Genomic DNA, 22,546 nt, shown 5'->3' on the forward strand with positions numbered 1-22,546 from the left:
GTAGCGGAGCACAGGCTCCGGACGCGCAGGCCCAGCGGCCATGGCTCACGGGGCCCGGCCGCTCCGTGGCATGTGGGATCCTCCCGGACCGGGGCACGAACCCGTGTCCCCTGCATCGGCAGGCAGACTCCCAACCACCAGGGAAGCCCAATAAATATGTTTTTTAAAAAATAAAAGTGGGGCTTCCCTGGTGGCGCAGTGGTTGAGAGTCCACCTGCAGGAGACACGGGTTTGTGCCCCGGTCCGGGAGGATCCCACATGCCACGGAGCGGCCGGGCCCCGTGAGCCATGGCCGCTGGGCCTGCGCGTCCGGAGCCTGTGCTCCGCTACGGGAGGGGCCACAGCAGTGAGAGGCCCACGTAACGCAAAACAAAAAAAATAATAATAAATAAAAGTGTCCCAAAGAATACAAAATGAAAAATAAGTCTCTTTCCTCTTATACTCTTTCACCTCCTTCTAGTATGCAGAGGTGGAACAGTTGTAAATTTGTAAAGAGCAGTAGGTATTGAACTTGATCAGATTTTCGGTTAATTAATACAGATTATTTTAATTAAAGGTGGATACTAAACCTCTGTCCTCAAAGATTATATTCTGTACCGTAGAACTCAGCAAGGGTGCGAGTGGGAGCTGGCTGCCTTAACCAAGAGGGAAGGGCCCTCTTTCTGAGGTTAGCAGCCCAGAGGAGGTACTTTTTTCTAATTCATACAAAGGCACTGTGGTGCCATTGGCAGCCCTATCTCTCCCCCTCTGTCCAGAGGCAGGCACTGTTACCAGTTTTTTAAACCAAGATGGAATCAAGGTTTCAAATGTATTTGTTTATCTTTTTAGCTTTTTAATTTAGAACAGTCCCCCACTTACTTTTTTTTAATGTTACTGATTTTTTTCCCCCTGTAATTTTTGAACATAAAAAGTTGAAAGAACACCCTGTATCCACCACCTAGGTTATTATCTGGCATTCTGCTGTAAGGAAGATTTTGCCTTTTATTTCTTGCGCGCTTTTTTTTTTTTTTTTTTTTTTTTTTTTAAATTTTTGGCTGAGTTGGGTCTTCGTTGCTGCACGCAGGCTTTTTCTGGTTGATGTGAGCAAAGACTGCTCTTAGTTGCGGTGCGTGGGCTTCTCATTGCGGTGGCTTCTCTTATTGCAGAGCACGGGCTCTAGGTGTGCGGGCTTCAGTAGTTGAGGCTCTCGGGCTCTAGAGAGCAGGCTCAGTAGTTGTGGCGCACGGGTTTAGTTGCTCCACAGCATGTGGGATCTTCCCGGACCAGGGCTTGAACCCGTGTCCCCTGCATTGACAGGCGGATTCTTAACCACTGCGCCACCAGGGAAACCCTGTGCTCTTTTTTAAACCTCTGTAGACATAAAGGTTTGTATAAGTGGTGCTTTATAATTTTTTTCTTTTTGAAACTGAATTATCCTAAATTTGACCAGTAGGAGCTTCTTAAGATGCACTTGTGTCTTTTTAGCATGACTCCATTAGTCTTTGAGCACATCCTGGCTTTCTAATAGGCCAAGTTACCCCAGGCTTACCTTGAACTTCTCTGCCCAAAACCTGGAATCTGTCATTTCCCCCAAGACACCCAGGTTTCTTAGAATGAGGATTGTTATTTATAAACTAACATCTTGGGGCTAAACTTGCTCATCATACCTACTAGCCTGTCATTACTTCTAGGACCTTTTTAAGGGACAAACCAAGAAAATAAGTTTTTTTTTAAATCATGAATTTATATTCAAAATTTCCCATTCAAATTTAACATTAAAATTTTTTTCTCAATCTTTCTGAATTTTACATTTATGTGTTTTTTTCTTCCACTAAAAACGTAATTTCTAATAACATTAATACATTTATTTTCTTTATCCTAAAATATACATAAAATAATTTTAACATTATAGTACCGATGTTACTAGTACTAATACCTCTACTGAGTGAAGTAAACAATGTTTTTTAGTTATTTTTGCACTTACGTATATTTCACTAAGGCAATACAGTTAGAATATAGACTGTGCTGGGCTGTAGATTGATGATGTTGGTCAGGTCTGGAAATTTTGTAGCCATTATCTCATTAAATAATTCTTTTGCCCTGTTCTCTTTTTCCCCTCTTCTGTAACACTTTTCTTGTAACCCTTGTCCATGATGGCTCTTAACATCATCTCTTTGTTTCTGAGATGCATTCCAGATGATTTTTCAGATCTAACCTCCAGCTCACCAATTGTCTTTTCAGTGGGGTATAATCTGCTAGTAAGTCCATCTGTTATGTTTTTAATTTCAGTTTCTATATGTTTTTCATTTCTAGTATTTTTATTCTTTAATTCTTCAGGCCATTCTAACAGTGTTTTATTTTTTGTTTGTATTTTTAATCACTTTAGGTCTTTAAAAACAAACATAACTTCTTTGTGTTCTGGGTGTGATCATTCTGACACATGAAGTTCTTGTGAATCTCATTCTGTTGTTTCTCCTGGCCTCATGGTGTCCTGTTTCCTTGCGTTATTTTGTAGATTTTGACTGTGAGCGCATTACTTGAGGTCTTGATAGAAACGGTTCCTTCAAGGAGGACTTGCTTTAACTTCTGTCATGTGCCTCAGGGCAATGTCAGTCTAATACTATTTTAGGTTTTGTCTGGAAGTTTTATCTTACCTGGGTAGTAAGACTTTAGTCCTGGATGAGGACTGGGTAATCACAAATTCTCAGGGGGAGTTTTGTTTTCCCATCCATCCACTCAGCATCAGTGTTAAGGCATGCTTTTCCATGTGGTCTATGAGCTTTGTCTCTTATCCTGTGTGCCCTGTGAAAACTAAGGGCTCACATTTATTAGGATCAACAAATGCCCTCAGGAAAACTAGCTTCTGTGTTTAGCTTATTTCTCAGGGGTGTCAGTTTCACTTAGATTTGGACTCCTGAAAACGCCTTACTAACTTAAACATTTTGGTGTACTTTAAAAGTTTTATTTTAATATTTCATTCAGCAGTTTTCAATTGGAGACTGCCTGGGTACTTAATTGGTACTTAATCTTCCATACTGCTGGAAGGGGAAGCCATTTTGTTATTTTACACGCCATTCATTCTTCTCAAGCCTTTCCTCCATATTCTGGATTGTGTATAACTTAATTTTTTTTATTTTTGAACTATAATACACATACAGAAAAATGCACAAAATAAAGATGCACAGCTTAATAATTTATTACAAATAAAAACATTCATGTAACCACCACCCAGAAATCTTCAAAAAATAGAGCATTGCTGCCATCTTTGAATGCTGTATGAAGATTTCATGTAGTCTGTATTCTCTCGTGACTGGCTTCTTTCAACATTATGTTTGTGAGATTCTTTCATGCTGTGTATAACTATAGTTCACGCATTTTCGTTGCTAAGTAGTATTCCACTTGTATGAAAATGCTGTAATTAAATTTTTCCCTCTACTTTTTTTTTTTTTTTTTTTTTTGCGGTACGCGGGCCTCTCACTGTTGTGGCCTCTCCCATTGCAGAGCACAGGCTCCGGAGGCGCAGGCTCAGCGGCCATGGCTCACGGGGCCAGCCGCTCCACGGCATGTGAGATCTTCCCGGACCGGGGCACGAACCCGTGTCCCCTGCATCGGCAGGCGGACTCTCAACCACTGCACCACTAGGGAAGCCCCTCCCTCTACTTTTAATGGACATTTGGGTTGTTGTCACTTTTTAGCTATCGCAAATAATGCAGCTATGAGCATACTTGTACATGCCTCCCAAGCCCCTAGTCTTAACCAGACTTGGCCTTTTTTTTTTTTTTCTGGCGGTACACGGACCTCTCACTGTTGTGGCCTCTCCCGTTGCAGAGCACAGGCTTCGGATGCGCAGGCTCAGCGGCCATGGCTCACGGGCCCAGCCGCTCCACTACATGCGGGATCTTCCTGGACCGGGGCACGAACCCGTGTCCCCTGCATCAGCAGGCGGACTCTCAACCACTGCGCCACCAGGGAAGCCCAGACTTGGCCTTCTTTACCACCCTGTTGGCTAGTGATACCTTCAAGTAGAAATTTTTTAATTTTGTTTTTTAATTTTGGTCTTGTTTCTCATCTTTGGGAGTATTGGCCTGCCATTACTAGAAGTGAAGGTGCTGTTTTATTCTAAGGTTTTAAAATATTTTCTTTTTAGTATGTAAACAACATGATGGCAACTGCATTATTTTTAATTAATAAACTTTAATTTTGGAATAGTTTTAAATTCATAGCAAAATTGAGCAGAAATATCTACATTTTTACAATGAGAAATATCTCCTAGACTTCCACTCAACTAAAAAACAACTGATTGATTGATTGATTGATTTTTGGCTGCGTTGGGTCTTCGTTGCCACACGCGGGCTTTCCCTAGTTGTGGTGAGTGGGGCTGCTCTTCCTTGCGGTGTGCGGGCTTCTCATTGTGGTGGCTTCTCTTGTTGTGGAGCATGGGCTCTAGGTGTGCGGGCTTCAGTAGTTGTGGCACACAGTCTCAGTAGTTGTGGCTCGAGGACTCTAGAGCGCAGACTCAGTAGTTGTGGCGCACGGGCTTAGTTGCTCTGCGGCATGTGACATCTTCCCAGACCAGGTCTCAAACTCGTGTCCCCTGCATTGGCAGGTGGATTCTTAACCACTGCGCCACCAGGGAAGTCCAAACTGATTTTTTTTAATGTACCTTTTTAGTTCTTGGAATGAAAACCTAATTTTTTTTGGAGGGTAAATACAATTTTGGATATTTTTTCATGAAATAGTGTTATGTAAAAAAATATTTTCCATTTTTTATGGTGTTATTAGTGATTACCTTTAATAAAAATTATTGTATTGAATTTTCCTTTTTGTTAAATATTTTTCCTGTACATAGTGTCACTAGTGTTCTGATAAACATTCTGCGTTATTCCATGTAGTATTTTTCCTTATTTTTGTTATACACGGTATGCTGAAACCCTAAAAGTTAAGATTTGGGATCAGGGATTATAAACAGATTCATGATCCTTGAAACATATTTCCAAAGAGCTTTCCAGGGAATTCCCTGGTAGTCCAGTGGTTGGGCCTCTGCGCTTTCACTGCGGAGGGCCTGGGTTCAATCCTTGGTTGGGGAACTAAGATCCCACAAGCCAGGTAGTGCAGCAAAAACAAACTAACAAATAGCTTTCCTGTGGAGTTGTGCCAGTTTATGTTGCTGTTAGAGATGTATATGAATTAGTTTAATCATTCCTCAACAGTATTGAGTAGTCTTATTTTAACTAGGCATAAAGTAAATAATATTTTAGTTGTGTTTCTTTGATAATTAGCTATGTACCATTTTTCATATATTTGTTTACTAATTGTATTTCCCTCCTATGTAAATTGTTTACTCCTTCTCTTGTCTCATTGAATTCCTTTTTTTGTTAATATTTTCCTGATTATGAAGCATAATGTTCGTTCATTTTAGAAACTATAAATGTATATACCTAGCACATTTAGTTACAGAATACTGATTTAATAGGAAATACCAAGTAGTATTTTGAATAACTTATAGTAAATATTAAAGTAATCCTTTAGAAATTTAGTATACTGTAATGTTTCCCTCTCATTCTGTGGATGAATATATTATTTTTTAAATGTCTGCAGAATTAGTCTTCAGTGTAATATCAGTAAAGTGTGACCAAATTGACAGATCCTGTGACAGTTCTGTTCTCCTACCTCCTGAGTCTCATACATGTCATTTTTTCTAGGGGCTTACTGACTCTGTGCCTTTTGCATCACTGAAAAGCAAATATTCATCCTTAAACATAAATTCTTGTGAATTCCAAAGGAAAGGGAATGTTCAATAATGGTATTGAATCTTTTGAAACTTACAGTATGATTTTCCTGACACTGCTTTCCTTTCGTCCCTGGGCTGTTGAGACTAAGTTGTTAATTCTCAAAACTAAGTTGAATGTTGTTAATGTAGGGCCGAAAGGAGGCCCAAAGCAGAGTTGAGCAAGCTGGTATTTTGTGGGGCTGACTCTCAGTCACTTTGTGTGCAGTCTTTAAGTCACCTTTAGATGTAACCAGCTGGTCATTTTAGCAGGAGGGGCCTGTTCACCAGAGAACCTGCTGTGATGGTTACCTACTCTTTGACGCTTTAACTGAGACTTTTCACTCACATGTGATGCAACTTAAGTTGGATCGAGGCAGCAAACAACTATTAAAGAATAAAAGCTTGGAATATTAGCTTGGCTTATTTAGTGGGAGTGCTTTCTCGAAACCCTGTAGCTTGTCAGGTCAGATCAAGCATGAAATAATATCAGTAGGTTGGCAGATTTGAGTTCTGACAAGCATTTCGATATGTGAAGTTTTTAATAGTGTTGAAAATATAAAATGAATTGCTAAGAGAAGAACCTCTAAAATGCGGCCAGGGGTGGGGGGGGGTGATTCAGAAATTATACCTACTGTTCTATAGGATGTACTTTAGGAAGTGCATAAAAATAGAACATTTTAAAGGATGAGATTTTAAAAACTAGAAACAAGTTTTACTACTTTCTTCCAACACCCTAGCAGATCATCTTCCATGCATCCCACTTAGGAGACCTCTGGCTTCACTCATGCATGGCTATTCTATTAAAGAAGATTCTTTATATTTGACCTTTTTATCTTTCCCCAAATTCCTGGTTTTGGGGCAGTTTGTTGGCCTGTGGTAGCCACACTTATCAGAACGTTACAAACAGGTAAGATTGGAATGGAGGAGCTATTCCACATCTGGTTTGTAGTATGTCCAGTTGTGCATGTTAAAGGGGTTGTTTGGAACTTCGTGCCTTTCTCCACAAATACTGGGTTCTTAACAGTGAATGATTCTCAGGTTAGCCTTCAGGGATCTGTATAACCTGTGGTGCTCATCAGTTTGTACTGGAACAAAGAGTCACCATCAGTGACAATGCTTTAAATGGGAAATGTGCTCAGAATTCTTGACTAGGGGTGTCTCCCCTTGCTGCTACTGTAATATGGGAAAGGGGTTTTTCCCTCTCCGGGCCTCTGGCATTATGTTCCAGAGACTGGGCGTGGTGATAGGAAGAGGAGAGCTTAACAATAAGAAGCATGGGACTCCTGGTAGTGATGATGAAGAAAAAGGTGTTGAGATGTGCTGACCGGTCCTGGAGTAGGAGGAAGAGGGGGCTTTGCAGTTGGGCTTTGTATTCTGGCCAGTGCTGAGGGCCCTGAGGGGGATTGCAAAAGAAGCATGCCTCCCTAGTTTTTAGTCCCCACACATTGGCCCTTGGTGAGAAGAGGAGCTGGAGGTGAGCACCTTTTCTCTGTCTTCTTCCTGCTAGACCTGTCTTAATTAGAGGCTGCGCTCCTGACACTGGACAGGAGAGACCTGGGGAGAAGGGAGTTGAGTGAGAATCATGGTGGGGCACCTTCGAGGCAGTGGAGTCATCTTCAGAATCTGCAGGAGCAAGGGAAGGAAGGTAGAGGAGACGGGAAGCCCCAGTTGCCCTGTAACTGGGAAGCTTTCTTGCTACTGAAGTGGCTTGTGCTGCATACCGCCAGGCTGTACTTGTCTGTGTGGAATCATCCCAGGAGTACAGTTCGTTGCTTCTTTGGTTGTTAGGGTGAAGGGCCTTGTTAGTTAACATTTGTAAATCTGGGTGGTGATACATCTCTCATGTTATCTTACTCTCTATATCCTTAATTTTGAAGTGTTTCATAGTAGTGATAAAAAGACAAGGTTGTTAGTTTGGTATGAAGAGAGTCTGTTCTTAAGCAAACATGGTCTGTTCCTTCAGCCTTACAGTAAACTGAGCATCCCTCAGATTGTCATGGGGATTTATTACCGTAGGGTTAAAAGAAGTATTAATGAATTAGTAGAAGGTCTTTTATGTTCCATTTATTAACTCTTAGAAAACTTTTTTTCTTTTTTTTGCTGCACGCGGGCCTCTCACTGTTGTGGCCTCTCCCGTTGCGGAGCACAGGCTCTGGACACGCAGGCTCAGCGGCCATGGCTCACGGGCCCAGCTGCTCCGCGGCATGTGGGATCTTCCCGTACCGGGGCACAAACCCGTGTCCCCTGCATCAGCCACTGCGCCACCAGGGGAGCCCAGAAAGCTATTTTTAATTGTGAATGTAAATACAAACTTTTCCCCATACAGTTCAACCAGTAAGAATTTCAATGATTTCATTATATTGATATGCAACTAATAGAAAAACTTCAGAGTTTATATTTCAGTATGTATATTACTTTTTAAATTAGCAAGTAAAAATAGAGATTCAGTGTAACTGTCTTTTGTCTATTTATTTGTTTTGTTTTTCTGATCTGCAAACATTTTAATTCCCTGATAGGTCAATTATAATGTGTGTCTAGAAACTTTATTTTCACACATTACATTTGAATCAATGGGCAGGTGTGGGATTTGGAAGCACTATGAAAGTAACATCATTTATTTTTGCAGACTTTGTAATTTTCTTCTGGAAAATCCAGATTATCCAAAGAGAGAAGATAGAGTCCTTATCAATCCCAATAGCAGCCTGCTTGCCAGCCAAGATGAGATAAAGGCAAGTTGTGCTCTTGTTTTGCAGTGTCTACTTGGAAATGCTCTGCTCTTTTCATCATTTTTAAGGGAATAAACTGCTGTGTCAAGACACATTTTTTAAGACAATCCAGGAAAAGAGGATTTAAGAATATATATTTTAGTGGGATTTCTCCATCTGAGTCACTTTGAATTTTGTATTTGACTTCTTTCATTGTAACTCTATCTTCCCTTCCCCACAAAGAATTAAACAAATCCTCCATATCTTTAATCCTACAAAGGAAGTTCCTAAGATAAACAAGAATTGGACCGGATTATTTGTATCATTTTAGGTTTTTTTTTAACATTTTATTATGAAATTTTCAAACATACAGTAAAGTCAGAAGGCTTTTCCATTGATTACCTATATATCCACCAGCAGGACTATTAAAAGTTAACATTTTACTATGTCCATTTTGTCACATGTCCATCCCTGTGTCCATCAGCACATTCCTCTCATATTTTATTTCATTATAATGCACTTCAAAGTAAATTGCAAAAACATCAATACACTGCCCCGTAAATACTTTAGCATGCAGATTATTGCCTAGAGTTTAATGTCTGTTTACAGTTTTTCTTTTTGTATAAGATTTATATACAGTACATACACCTGTGTAACCAAATCCTTCATCAAGATATAAAGTTTGGTTTTTAGAAATCTTAATCATTGCTTCATTTGTGATCCAGACTAGCATTTAGTGTGTTAAGCTGTTGAAGGAAAGTATAGTTCAGAACTGCTTCACTGGGATCTGTTGTACCATCCTTCTACTTACCACAAATTCTTTTTGACTCTTTCTTTTATGTATGGGTATTACTCATTTTATTGCTCTTTACTTTTGTGCTTTTCAGATGTTACAATTTTTTTTACAAATTGAAGGTTTGTGGCAATCCTGCCTTGAGCACATCTGTTGGTGCCATTTTTCCAACAGCATTTGTTCACCTCGTGTCTCTATGTCATATTTTGGTAATTCTCACAAGATTTCTGACTTTATTACTGCATTTGTCATGGTGATCTGTGATCAGTGACCTTTGGTGTTACTGTTGCAAAAAGATTGACTTGCTGAAAGCTCAGATGATGGTTAACATTTTTTAGCAGTAAATTATTTTTTATTTTTTATTTTTTTTTGCGGTACGCGGGCCTCTCACTGTTGTGGCCTCTCCCGTTGCGGAGCGCAGGCTCAGCGGCCATGGCTCACGGGCCCAGCCGCTCCGCGGCATGTGGGATCTTCCCGGACCGGGGCACAGAACCCACGTCCCCTGCATCGGCAGGCAGACTCTCAGCCACTGCGCCACCAGGGAAGCCCAGCAATAAATTATTAATTGCAGCATGTACTTTTTTTTTTGTACATATGCTGTTGCACGCTTACTAGACTACGGTATGGTATAAACATAACTTTAACTTTTCTTTGCATTGGGAAACCAAAATATTTGTGTGACTCGTTTTATTGTGATACTAACTTTATTGCAGTGGTCTTGAACCAAACCCGCAGTTTCCCTGAAGTATGCCTGTATTTTGTAGCTGGAAAAAAATTCATTTTTCTAAACATTTTGTGAAAAGAAAATGGCTAAAAAATTGGGTTCAAATCCCCAGCTATACTTTTTCATAGTTCCAACTAGTAAAACTAGTCTTCAGACTCCAGACAGACTGTTTAACCTCTCTGAACTGTCATTTCTTCATCTCTATTCAGGGTTGGTATCCTCCTTTAGAGTAATTATGAGTACAAGTCAGATTATTCTCTTCTGTAGTAAATAATTCTTCAAATGATTTCCCCCTCGTAGGAAATGCACTGTCTGGCCTCTAATGTTGTGCCTCTCTCTCATTTCAGTTGCCTAAAATAGACTTTTTTGACTATTCTAAATTGGCTCCTCTTGACCAGCGCTGCTTCATCCAAGCTGCTGACCTCCTGATGGCCGACTTCAAAATGCTCAGCAGTCAGGACATCAAGTGGGCCCTGCATGAGCTCAAAGGACACTATGCAATCACCCGAAAGGTGCTCTACTTGGTCTTCCTGCTGGGGTCACACCTCTTGACTAACTACTCCTTCCCATGATAACAGAATGAAGAGTTCAGCTTGTGGAAATTGGCATGGTTTATGATGGTAAAGAGCTAAGGAGTTTGTCAGGGCGAAGGTAAATAGACAAAGGTATTTGCTGATCAGGAAGAACTGAATGAAAAGAAATACATATTAGAAGCAGGGAGGTTCTGGTTTGACCATAAAGACATGGAAGGTAATGAATTTTCCCATGGAATGCGGATGACTAGAGTGTAAAAGATGCATTTCAGTGCTATTCCTCCCTCATTTGCTTTCTGACTTGGAGCTGGCCACCACAGTCCTCCCCCAGATGGCTCAGTTAGCAGTTACATGTAGAGTCTGTAAAGGGCCCAGGAACCCAGCTCTGCCCAGGGAGTGGTGGTTTGCCTCAGAAGCGAGTAGGCAGCTAACTGAAAGCTCTCGAGGTTTTGTTTTTTTCTTCTGGGCCCTAAATAAGGTTCCATGTAAGGGCCTCTGTTCCAGGGCTTGGAAGGGTGCTGGTCACTAGTGGGTAGCAGACGTGCTTCATTTAGTGAAGTCCATTGTACAGTGCCCGTTTCATGGCAGTCAGCCGGGATGGAAGAGTGAGCACCAGCAGGTCCTTGACTTGCTCCTCTTTCTCCTGCCTTTAAATCCATTTCTCCTGCTGAAGTTCTGGTGATTCTCAGCAGACAGTGTGCTTTTCTTTCCAGAAGACAAGCAAATGTGGAGTTACTTTAACGGTTAAAACACCCACTGGGTCATAACCTGAAAGAAGGTGAACATTGGTGAATTTGCTGCGTGTAGGCCCCTTCCACCTTTAGATTGATAACATCTAGGCAGCTGGCAACAAATTCCTAATTGTAGGTTCATTTTAGGTAAAATTACTCTGAAGGGAACACAGAGATAGTGCCTTCTGTTTCTGAGTCTCATTCCCCATGCTAAAGAGGGAATGTTCGTACTGTCATTGAAAAATGAATGAGCTTCCCCCCCAAAATAACGACCTTGAGAAAGAAGGGGCTCTTTCATCTTTAGGCCCTGCCTGGCGTCTTTACTGACGCTTTGGTGCCTCACACCTTTTCTGAGCTCCCAGGGAGCCTAGATGAGAAGTAAGAGGGCAGCAGCAGGAGACAGCCCCTGTGGTCTGGGTGTGGGCTGGTCCTCATTGGTAACGTCCCTGCCGCCATCCTGAGATCAGTAAGAGTAACTGTGCTCGCACATGCTTCTCCCCACTGAAGGCCTACTAGTTATATGGGTGGGAGGTTGTAGGGCTTTGTGGCTCAGTTCTTGTTCATACCTTCCTTATCCTTTTCCTTGTTTTTCTGGCCCTTTATATTTTTATGGTGTCTGCTTGTTTCAGTGGGTAATTTAAAAATTTGCAGGATTTTGGAAAGAGGTGGGTTGGACTATTTGAATGTAAGGTGTTTAAGGAGAAATAATGTTTGACAGAAGCTAAAATCTGATGTGCTCAATCAGAAAGTCTCCCTGCTCTATGGACATGGTGCACAAGACTTCTGCCTTGTAGGAAGTTACACTCACGTGGACAGGGATGTAGGAAACACACCCGGAGATGCTTCCTAGTTTCAACAATAGCATGTCTTCCCTGCGCCACTCCCCAAATATGATGATTGCTTTGGGAGGGTATGCTGACTGAAGACAAAGTCAATTCTCCGTGGATTTCTCTTTTTTTTACTTTTTACTATAAACATCAAACACATGTAGAAGTAAAGATGGTATTGTAAAAAACCCCTGCTTACTGTCACTCAGCTTCAGCAATTATCAGCTCCTGCCCAGTCTTGTTGTATTGTATTTCCACCCCTACACACTTCTCCCTCCCAGACTGTTGTGAAGTAAATTCCAAGCTTCATTTCATTTTTTTCATCCATAGGTATTTCAGTATTTATCTTTAAAAGATAAATACAAAGACAAAATAATTTTTAAAACACAATCAAAATACCATTATTGCAGCTTAAAAATTAACATCATCAGATATCCAGTCAGCATTCAGATTTCTCTGAATATGTCAAAAATCTTTAGCTTGTTTGGTCATAGAGTTCCAAGTAAAATCTGTTTATTGCAGTTGATTGATAACTTCTTAAATCTCTTTTTAAAAATCTGTAAGCTATCTCTCTTTCTTCCCCCTTTATTTTTCCTTACTGCCTATTTGTTGGGGAAAACTGGGTTGTTTTATCTTACAGGTTTTCACAGTCTAGATTTTGCTAACTGCACCCCTGCATTGTAATTAAATGATTCCTCTGTCCCCTCAATTTTGTGTAAATTGATGGTTACATCTAGAATCTTGATCAAACTTAGGTTTGATTTATTTTTCTCTCTCATGAACTTTAATTCTACTTCTGCCACTTGGTGTGTGACTTTGAGCAAGTGTCTTAAACTTGCAGAGCTTCAGTTTTCTGTTAGTAAATAGTGGATGTCTTAGATGGGTAATGTGAGAATTAGATGAGATAATATATAGCAGGCCTATAACACAGTGCCTCACATATATCAAGTTTCAGTAACAAGTTCCCATCCCTTCACACTTCTCTCTGTGTGCTACAGACTAATTTTCAAACCATTTTACTTAACGGTTACTCAGTGCTATCTTCAGAGTTGGTCCTTAGTGTAGTACAAGAGCACAAGAGCCTTGCGTGGTTCGGCCTCCTTAGGTTTGCAGCGCTGAATTCATGCTAGAGAGGCCTGTGACCAGCAGGGCCCACTCTGGTTTGTTCCAAGCCTGTGGTATGGAGGCCCAGAGTGCGGGAAGACTCTACCCGCATGTGTGTGCACTTGTGGGTATTTTAGCTCCACTCTTTTATGGGTGTATCCTGTGGGTGAGCTTCTTGGAGACCCCAGTGCAGCTGCAGTAATGTTTCTTCTGGTTGTAAAGTTCTGCAGGGACAGAAATGCTATCAGCACTAAGTGTTTTCAATGAATAACTTCTAAACTGGAGAGAACTGGTCATCCTTAAAATTCACAACAGGAACTACTTCTTAAAATGAATGTTTATTTTTATCAAACTAATTAATTTCCATAGTTTAAAAAATCAGGGACTTCCCTGGCTGTCCAGTGATTAAAACTCTCTGCACTTCCACTGTAGTGGGTGCGGGTTCAATCCCTGGTCAGGGAACTAAGATCCTGCATGCTGTGCAGCGCGGCCAAAAATTTTTTTAAAATAAATAAAATACAATAGTGGCAAAACGCTCATTTATAATTTTGTAAATGGCAGGCTGAAGCCCCCTTCTTCATCCTCTTTTATATGTTTTTTTTTTCTGGTATTTACCTCCACATTTATGAACATATTATTATGCTTGATTCATTTGTTATAGTTTACTCTTTATGGTAGATGGAGGTTCTAGATCTAACACGCACTCATCTTTTAAATGCATACAGCTTTTTTTAAATCTGTTTTTAGAATTGTCATTGTTAATGACTATGGAAATGTTCACTGCTAGGGCAAGTAATGTACTATGATAACGTTTCCTTTTTTTGAATTTTGTATTTTTCATAGAGTTAAAAATCAATTGCCTTGGTTTTTTCATTTGCTTTTTTTTGTTGTTTTGTTTTTTGACTCTGGGTAAATCTTTCCACACCCAACAACTTGAAAGTTGTTCGTATTCTAGTTTTGCTTATTGTCAAACCTGTCAATTCCCATTTCTTTTTTTTTCTTTTTTTCAATTAAAGTGTACTTGCTGTACAATATTACATAAGTTACAGGTGTACAGTATAGTGATTCACAATTTCTAAAGGTTATACTCCATTTATAGTTATTATAAAATACTGGCTATATTCCCTGTGTTGTACAATATGTCCTTTTTAGTTTACTTTATACCTAATAGTTTGTACCTCTTAATTCCCCATCCCTATATTTCCCTTCTCCCCTTCTCTCTCCCCACTGGTAACCACTAGTTCTCTGTATATGTGAGTCTGTTTCTTTTTTGTTATATTCACTAGTTTGTTGTATTTTTTAGATTCTACATGTAAGTGATATCATGCAGTATTTGTCTTTCTCTGTCTGACTTATCGCACTTAGCATAATGCCCTCTAAGGCCATCCATGTTGTTGCATATGGCAACATTTCATTCTTTTTTATGGCTGAGTAGTATTCCATTGTATGTATATTCCACACCTTCTTTATCCATTCATCTGCTGGTAGACTCCAGTCTGTTCGGATTGTTCTTCATGCCTGCTGCATAGCTGTTATCTTGGGAATTCCCTTTGCCTTTTGACAAAGATTAATTTTCTGTATTCTAGATCCTGACAACTTTCTGTGTCTTCCTTTACACACTCATGTCATGCTTGACTGATGGTTCCACTGGGTTGAAAATTATTTCCCCTCCTAATTCTTCTCAATAATTCTGCCCCAGATGTGACTACCTCCTTCTTTCAGGCAGTTTGTTGAATGCCTGCCATAGGTCACACATTGGGAATGTCACAGTAAATATAGAGGTTCCCTTCCTTCATGGAGCTTAATGCTAGTGGACAGGGCCATCTTTTTTAACCCACCCCTTGACTTCTCTTCTCTGAGGTGGTCGTTCTCAGGGTATTGACTACCCAGGCTTCCTAGATTTCTCCCTCTGTGTACTTGAATGGTCATCTCTGTCTCCATGCAGGTAACATATCCCTGTCTCTGGACCTGACCTTTCTACCAGGCTCCACAGAGGAGTCTCTGTCTACTTCTCAGCTTTTGCATCATCACATGACCATTGTCGTGTTTTTAGGTCATCCCTTAAAAGAAGTTTGGCTGTTGTCAGAGATGGCCCAAAAATCTTACCAGACTGTATCCTTGATTCTCAAAACGAATACTTTGAGTGGGTATTTGATTTGTGAGTGTGAGCAGGCTGGAGGGAAAAGTGCCAGAAACAACAAAAGGAAAATTTTTAAGATTTTTTCTTCATTATCTGTTCTGTGTTCTTCCTGCTAGGTGTTTGGGGTACTTACTTTGTGGTAGTTACTGACTAGACCCTGAGGACACTGACATGCGTAGAATACAAATTAGCTTCTTTCCAAAGAGTTTTCAGTCTGTTTGAGGAGATTAAAGTTTAAAAAAAAGGCTAAAGCAATGTGATGAGTATTATAAAATAGAGTGAATAAAGATGCATGAGGGCACTAGGAAAGAAATGAAGATGTCATTTGAACAAGGTCTTAAAGATGCTTTCACTAGAGGAATAATATGTGAAAGGCTAAAAGGTAAGAAAAAGTAACTGTGATGCCTTTTGGTTGTGTAGGTATGAATTATAACTAGCAGGTCTCGAAAGGAAGGAATTCTGATTCTCTAATTTTATTTGTCTACTGGACCGTTAGTCAGTAGGATAAGTAGGGAGTTACCTGGTGGTCTAGTGGCTAGGACTCGGCGCTTTCACTGCCGTGGCCCAGGTTCAGTCCCTGAGGGGAACTGAGATCCCGCAAGCTGAGAGGCACGACCAGAAAAAAACAAAAAAAGATAAGTAATGAATGTTAATATAACTATTAAGGTAAGATTTTGGAGGTGCCTTTAATTTTTAGGCAACATTTTGTTTTAAGGTACAGCTTCCTGACAAGTATGAGTTTGTGTTCATATATATGGATTTTTTTTCCTGCTAACTAGAAACAGTATTAAATGGGACCAAGGTAATGACCTCAGTTCTTGCAGTCAGGAGCCTCTATGTTTTTTTGTTTAATATTTATTTATTTGGCTGCACCACGTCTTAGCTGTGGCATGTGGGATCTTTTAGTTGCAGCATGCAGGATCTAGTTCCCTGACCAGGGATTGAACCCGGGCCCCCTGCATTGGAAGCGTGGAGTCTTAACCACTGGACTGCCAGGGAAGTCCCAGAAGCCTGTGTGTTTGATGACAGTGTAGTGTGGTTGAAAACCCAGTAGACTACCTACCAGTTATGAGCTCTGAGTTCCCATTCCAGTAATCAGTTGCTGATAAATGACATCTACCGTTTAATTACCTCATTTTTAAAATGCAGATAATAATAACTTATCCTGCTTCCTTTCCTGGGTTTTTGCACATAGCCCTGGTTCAAGGGTGGGGTTTCACCTGTAGATAAAACTTGGTATAGGTTAGTAGTTTTGCAGCTGAGTACAAACATGTGACTTGAAGATTGGTGCCTAAGGGTTTGTGGGGATCACCTTGGGTAGTGGGACAGAAAGAAGAAACAGAAAGCAAGGGAGGAGGCACTGCAGCTGTGGAGGACGTTGATCCGGGATATAGAGAGGTGGCAAGATGAATCTTGCTGTTGGCCAGCTCTTGATGGGCTTTCACTGAAATCTGAGGGCAAGGTGATGTCAAAGAGAGGAGCTTTAGTTCCGAGACTGGCCTGACTTCCTATACTAGCTTTAATTAAGGTTTGACTGGGGGCAAGTTCCTTTCTCTAAGCCTTGCTTCCCTCTACTATAAAATAAATAATACCTCCCTCAGAGGATTGTTGTGAGAATTAAATAAGTAAGGACTTGAAAGGGCCACATGTAGTGCTTAGCTTATAGGAGGCGCGCACAACGAATGGTGATTCCCAAACTTAGGAGCTTTGAAAAGGAAGGGAGATAGGAGGTAGATTAAGATGCAAGGGTGATCCTTAGAAATCATGAATTCTGTCTGGGAAACGCTGAACTGCCAGCATGCTGGGTGGGGCCTGTGACACATCCAAGTAAAAGCAATTCATTGGTTGGCTGAATGGACAAAAAAGGTGGGAAATACGAACTGGAGAAGGGATTTTGAGAGTCGTCAGCATATGGAAGGGGACCTTACCAGCCTGGATGAAGTGTACCTAGAGAGACTGTCGGGTAAGAAGAGAGCCAAGGCTGCCTTGAGGACTCCCAACATGGAAAAACTAGGTAGAGCAGCAGGCAGCGAGGAAGGAGGAAGTCAGGAGAGTGGAGGGGGCAGCATTGTTCGTGCTGCTGAGAGATCCAGTGAGGTGAGGAGTTAGCCCCGTGTTAGGAAGATTAGCAAGTGGAAAGGTGGGGTAGAGGCCAGGTTAGAGGGAGTTGGCCGCTTGTGGGAGGCGAGGTGATGGAATGATGTACAGATTGCTCTTTTGATAAGTTTGGCTACAAAGAAGAGGAAGAAGAAAAGGGCTGGTAGCTGGAAGAGGAAGGAGGTCAGGGAATGAAAGGTTTTCTTTTTTTTTAAGATGGCAGAGACTTGAGCACCTTTAAATGCCTATTGGAAAGATGTAAAAAGGGGGAGAAGGTAAAGGAATGGAAGAAAAGGGATTATCACTGGCATAAGAATTTTGCACTCCCGTGTTCAGTACAAAGTGGGGATGTGGGTGAAAGCAACGAGAATGTGGGGGAAGTGGAGGAGGGAGTGTTGACTAGGGAAACACCATGTAAGATGCTGCCTGTAAAATATAACTTGTAGCCATTTGTTACGTGATTTAACCTGTGCTTATTTAAGGACAGCTTCAGTAGTTTCTATTTTCTTGTGTACCTTTATCAGTAAGCATTTGGTTCTACCATTATAGCAGTTGTTGAAAGAGAAAATGAAAATAACAAAATGCTACCTGTTTATTTTGCTGCTGCCTTTTCTGGTAAGCCATGTAGGGAAGATAGCTGTGAGTCACAACGAGATTTAGGGATTGCCGATGTTTCATGTACTTTTTTTGTCCCATTTACAGCGGTAACCTTTCCCTTTCTCAATTTTTAGGCCTTTTCTGATGCCATTAAAAAATGGCAGGAGCTATCGCCAGAAACCAGTGGAAAAAGAAAAAAGAGAAAAGAAATGAATCAGTATTCTTACATAGATTTCAAATTTGAACAAGGTAATGGCCAAATGTGAGTGTTGCTGATGGTGTTTGCAGAGCCATCTGCTCCCACACAGCCTGTAAGGGGAGTCGTGGTGTGGCTGCTTAGAAGTGCCCTGTTACAGCAGTCTGAGGAGTGTCACTGACATGACTGCTCTGATGGCACATTGGTGTTTTTAGAAAGTGGCTACGTTTGTCATCTTTCTGTTTAGGATACACCATGACAGGAAAATTGTGTGTAGTGTTAGATTCACATGTGGAAAAGTGCTTGGGGACATTGTTCAGCTTGGGGGGAAAAGAGGTCTTGAAGGTTTGACAAGAATTAACCTTTCACTACATAGTAAAAGCTAGACCAGTGATTGATTGCTTACTGCAGAGGAGTCACTTACACACCTGAGAGAGTAGCTTCTACACAGAAAAAAACCAAACAGCTCTTAAACTGCCACTTAAGCTGTTTATTTAAAATTCTGTTATTCATATTGATGAAGTAACTGCTGAAAGCTCTTTCAAAGAGGTTACTTCAGGTCTAACTCCCCACCCCCCGCCAAGGTAAACTTGCTGAATTTTGCAACAAATTTGATCTTAGTTGCTTATGTCTAAGAAAAGAGTCCACTTCAACTTTTCCTGTAGATTATGTCATAAATAATATTTCCCTTTTCTTTTCTCCTATGTGTCTTTCTGTTACATCTGTAATTAATTTCATGACTTCAGGTGTGACTAAATGAAAAATCCATGAGATAGTTATAGAGTTGGAAAGTATTTGAATTTTTGAACTCTTCAGGATCTAAAAGAAAACGTCCTAGGCTCTGACTTCTAAGTTCGCCAAGCTACTCTGTGAAGCAGTGCTCTCCTGACATGACATTCTCACGGATCTGTGGCAGAATGAAAGTGGGGACAGTGTATAGGTGGTTTTTCATTCAGCTGAATTTATCCACAGTTAACTAGGCATCCCTAATACATAGTCATTCAGTATTTGTTTCTGACTGTCAGTGGTAGAGAAAAGAAAGTACCACTTCACAAGATGATCTACTCCCTTGTTGGTCAGCTATGTCTTTTAGAAAGTTATTCCTTTATATCAAGCCAAAAATGTACCTTCCTGGACTTCCCTGGTGGCGCAGTGGTTAAGAATCGTCTGCCAATGCAGGGGACACGGGTTTGATCCCTGGTCCGGGAAGATCCTGCATGCCACAGAGCTACTAAACCGGTGCGTCACAACTGCTGAGCCTGCGCTCTAGAGCCCATGAGCCACAACTGCTGAGCCCACGTGCCACAACTACTGAAGCCCACATACCTAGAGTCCATGCTCCGCAACAAGAGAAGCCACCTCAATGAGAAGTCCATGCACCACAACAAAGAGTAGCCCTCACTCACTGCAGCTAGAGAAAGCCTGCGCGCAGCGACGAAGACCCAACACAGCCATAAATAAATAAATAATTTGAAAAGTAAAGTCGCTCTGAAAAAAATTAAATACTTAGATGTGAATCTAACAATACATGTACAGGACTTATGATGAAAACTACAAAACAATGAAGAAAGAAATCAAAGAAAATATAAATAAATGGAGAAACGTACTGTGTTCATGGATTGGAAGACTCAGTGAAGATGTAAATCCTCCCCAAATTGGTACCATGCTTAATGTAATTTCTGTCAAAATCCCAGCAAGATTTTTTTGTAGATACAGGCAAGGTATCCTAAAATTATCCTAAAATTTATATGGAAAGGCAGGGTACTAGAATAGCTAAAATGATTTCTTTTTTTAAATTTATTTATTTATCAGTAGTTTTGGCTCGAGGGCTCTAGAGCATAGGTCCAGTAGTGTGGCACACGGGCTTAGTTGCTCTGCAGCATGTGGGATCTTTCCAGACCAGGGCTCGAACCCATGTCCCCTGCATTGGCAGGCAGATTCTTAACCACTCCGCCACCAGAGAAGTCCCAGTGATTTTTAAAAAGAAAAGTAAAGTGGGAGAAATCAGTCTACTGGATTTCAAGACTTACTACATAGCTACAGTGATTAAGACCAGGTGGTCTTGGGACTTCCCTGGTGGTCCAGTGGTTAAAAATCCACCTTCCAATGCAGGGGACCATGGGTTCAATCCCTGCTCGGGGAACTAAGATCCCACATGCCGCAGGGCAACTAAGTACGAGCGCTGTAACGAAAGATCCTGCATGCCGCAACAAAGATCCCGTGTGCTGCAGCTAAGACCCAATGCAATGCAGCCAAAAAAATTAAATAAATAAATACTCTTTAAAAAGAAAACCAGGTGGGCTTGGCAGAAATATAGACAGATAGATGGAACAGAATAGAGAACCAAAAACTGGTTTTCTAAATAATGAAAAAAAATGTTTTAATTTTTAAAAACTAGTGAGAGTAAAAAAAAAACAAACTAGAGTGAACAAGAGAAAAGAGAGGAAAAATAAAGTGTATCAATGTATAGTAAATATTGATAAAATCAATAGAGATTATCAAAAAGGTTTTTTGAGTAAATAGAAAATCTGGATGGAATAGACAGTTTTCTAGAAAATGTACATTACCAAATTAACCAAAGAAATACAAAAACTAAATCAGACCAACTGCAAGATTTGACGCTTGTCATTTTGTTAGCTTTTATTCTAAGTGTTATTTATTGTAAATCTAGGTACTGCTCTTTTCTGTCTTTGAAATTTTCAAAATAAAAAAATTTTTTAAACATGCATGAAACACATGTGCATCTACCAGAATGGCTCGAATTAAAAACTGATGTCATCAGGTCCTGAGGACAACGTGGAGTGATTGAAACTCACATACATCGCTGGTGGGGAGAGAGTGTAAATTGGAACAGACACTTTGGAAAACTAGCACTGTTTTCTAAGCTGATCCAGCAATTTTACTCCTTCACGTATTCTCAGCTGAGTTGCAGGCATATGTATAGCAGCCCTGGTCATAATAACCCAAAACTGTAAACCTACCTGTCCTCAGTAGTGAATGCACAATAAATTGTGGTATATTCACACAGTGCAGTACTGACAGGCTAGGAGAGACCTTCCAGTTGGATTATAATAAGCAGGAGCGAGGGAGGGGTGGAGAGGAAGAAAGTCGGGAAGTGTGTGGAATGTTAGGGAATGGTAAGGAGCCCAGTTTTCCCAAAGAGAATATGTTATGGGAAAGTCACTAAACGTCCTCTGTAGGACCAGGCCACAGAGGACTGGGATGGCTGCCTGGATTCCTAGCAGAACAGTTGTCTGCATGACTTTGCATTGTCATTTATCTTCTAGGTGACAAAAAAATAGAAAAGAGGATGTTCTTTCTGGAAAATAAGCGGCGACATTGTAGGTCTTATGACCGGCGTGCTCTCCTTCCAGCTGTGCAGCAAGAGCAGGAGTTCTATGAGCAGAAAATCAAAGAGATGGCAGAGGTAGGAAGATGTGCTTGGAATGTGTTTCTGGGATTCTGGTTTGCTGTTACGGCATAGTATAAAACTGTCTTGTAAGATTTGCCTTTTCTTTCAAGTGGTTCATTTGAATAAACTATAAAACTTTTAAAAGGAAAACAAAACTAGGTTTTGTAATGATACTGACTGAAGTTCACAGTTTCATAAATCAGATTTATGTTAGAGAATTTTAATTGGAGCTTAGTAAACACATCTGTTTCACCTCCTTCACCCTCTAATGGTGGAAATTAGAGGAAATGGAGGAAAGAACAGAGAGATTCCATTTAGCTCTTTAATTCTTCCAAATATACTATCAAATGTGCAAGTCAACTGGAATATACATATGTTGGTTATTTAATACAAACAAACCTCGGAGATATTGCGGGTTCAGTTCCAGACCACCGCAGTAAAGTGAATATTGCAATAAAGCTAGTCATATGAATTTTTTGGTTTCCCAATGCATAGAAAAGTTATGTTTACACTACACTGTAGTCTAGTAAGTATGCAATAGCATTATGTCTAAAAAAAATGTCCATGCCTTAATTAAGATATACTTTTATTGCTAAAAAATGCTAACCATCATCTGTGCTTTCAGCAAGTCATAATCGTTTTGCTGGTGAGGGGTCTTGCTTCAGTGTTGGTGGCTGCTGACTGATCAGAGTGGTGCTTGCTGAAGGCTGGGGTGGCTGTCCAGATTTCTTAAATGTGACAATAATGAAGTTTGCTGAATCGATCGATTCTTGCTTTCATGAATGATTTCTCTGTAGCATGCAGTGCTGTTTGATAGCATTTTACCCACAGTAGAACTTCTTTCAAAATTGGAGTCAGTCCCCTCAAATCCTGCTGCTGCTGCCTTATCAACTAAGTTTATGTGATTTTCTGAATCCTTTGTTGTCATTTCAACAATC

At 40.5% G+C, this 22,546-nt stretch overlaps 1 protein-coding gene across 2 annotated transcripts in view; it reads left to right on the plus strand.

Annotated features, from left to right (window-relative positions):
- RNF216 (ring finger protein 216) overlaps positions 1–22,546 on the plus strand; it is a 172,098-nt gene that overhangs the window by 42,960 nt on the left and 106,592 nt on the right. For both annotated transcript variants that reach the window (XM_029219533.1, XM_029219534.1), the window contains exons 6-9: positions 8,376–8,478; positions 10,319–10,483; positions 18,135–18,249; positions 21,484–21,623. In XM_029219533.1, coding sequence (XP_029075366.1) covers positions 8,376–8,478; positions 10,319–10,483; positions 18,135–18,249; positions 21,484–21,623 — 523 coding nt within the window. The remainder of the gene's footprint in view (positions 1–8,375; positions 8,479–10,318; positions 10,484–18,134; positions 18,250–21,483; positions 21,624–22,546) is intronic.

Source organism: Monodon monoceros, unplaced genomic scaffold, assembly GCF_005190385.1.
Source record: "Monodon monoceros isolate NGI ecotype Baffin Bay Population unplaced genomic scaffold, NGI_Narwhal_1 Super_Scaffold_13, whole genome shotgun sequence".
NCBI classification, from domain to species: Eukaryota; Metazoa; Chordata; class Mammalia; order Artiodactyla; family Monodontidae; genus Monodon; species Monodon monoceros.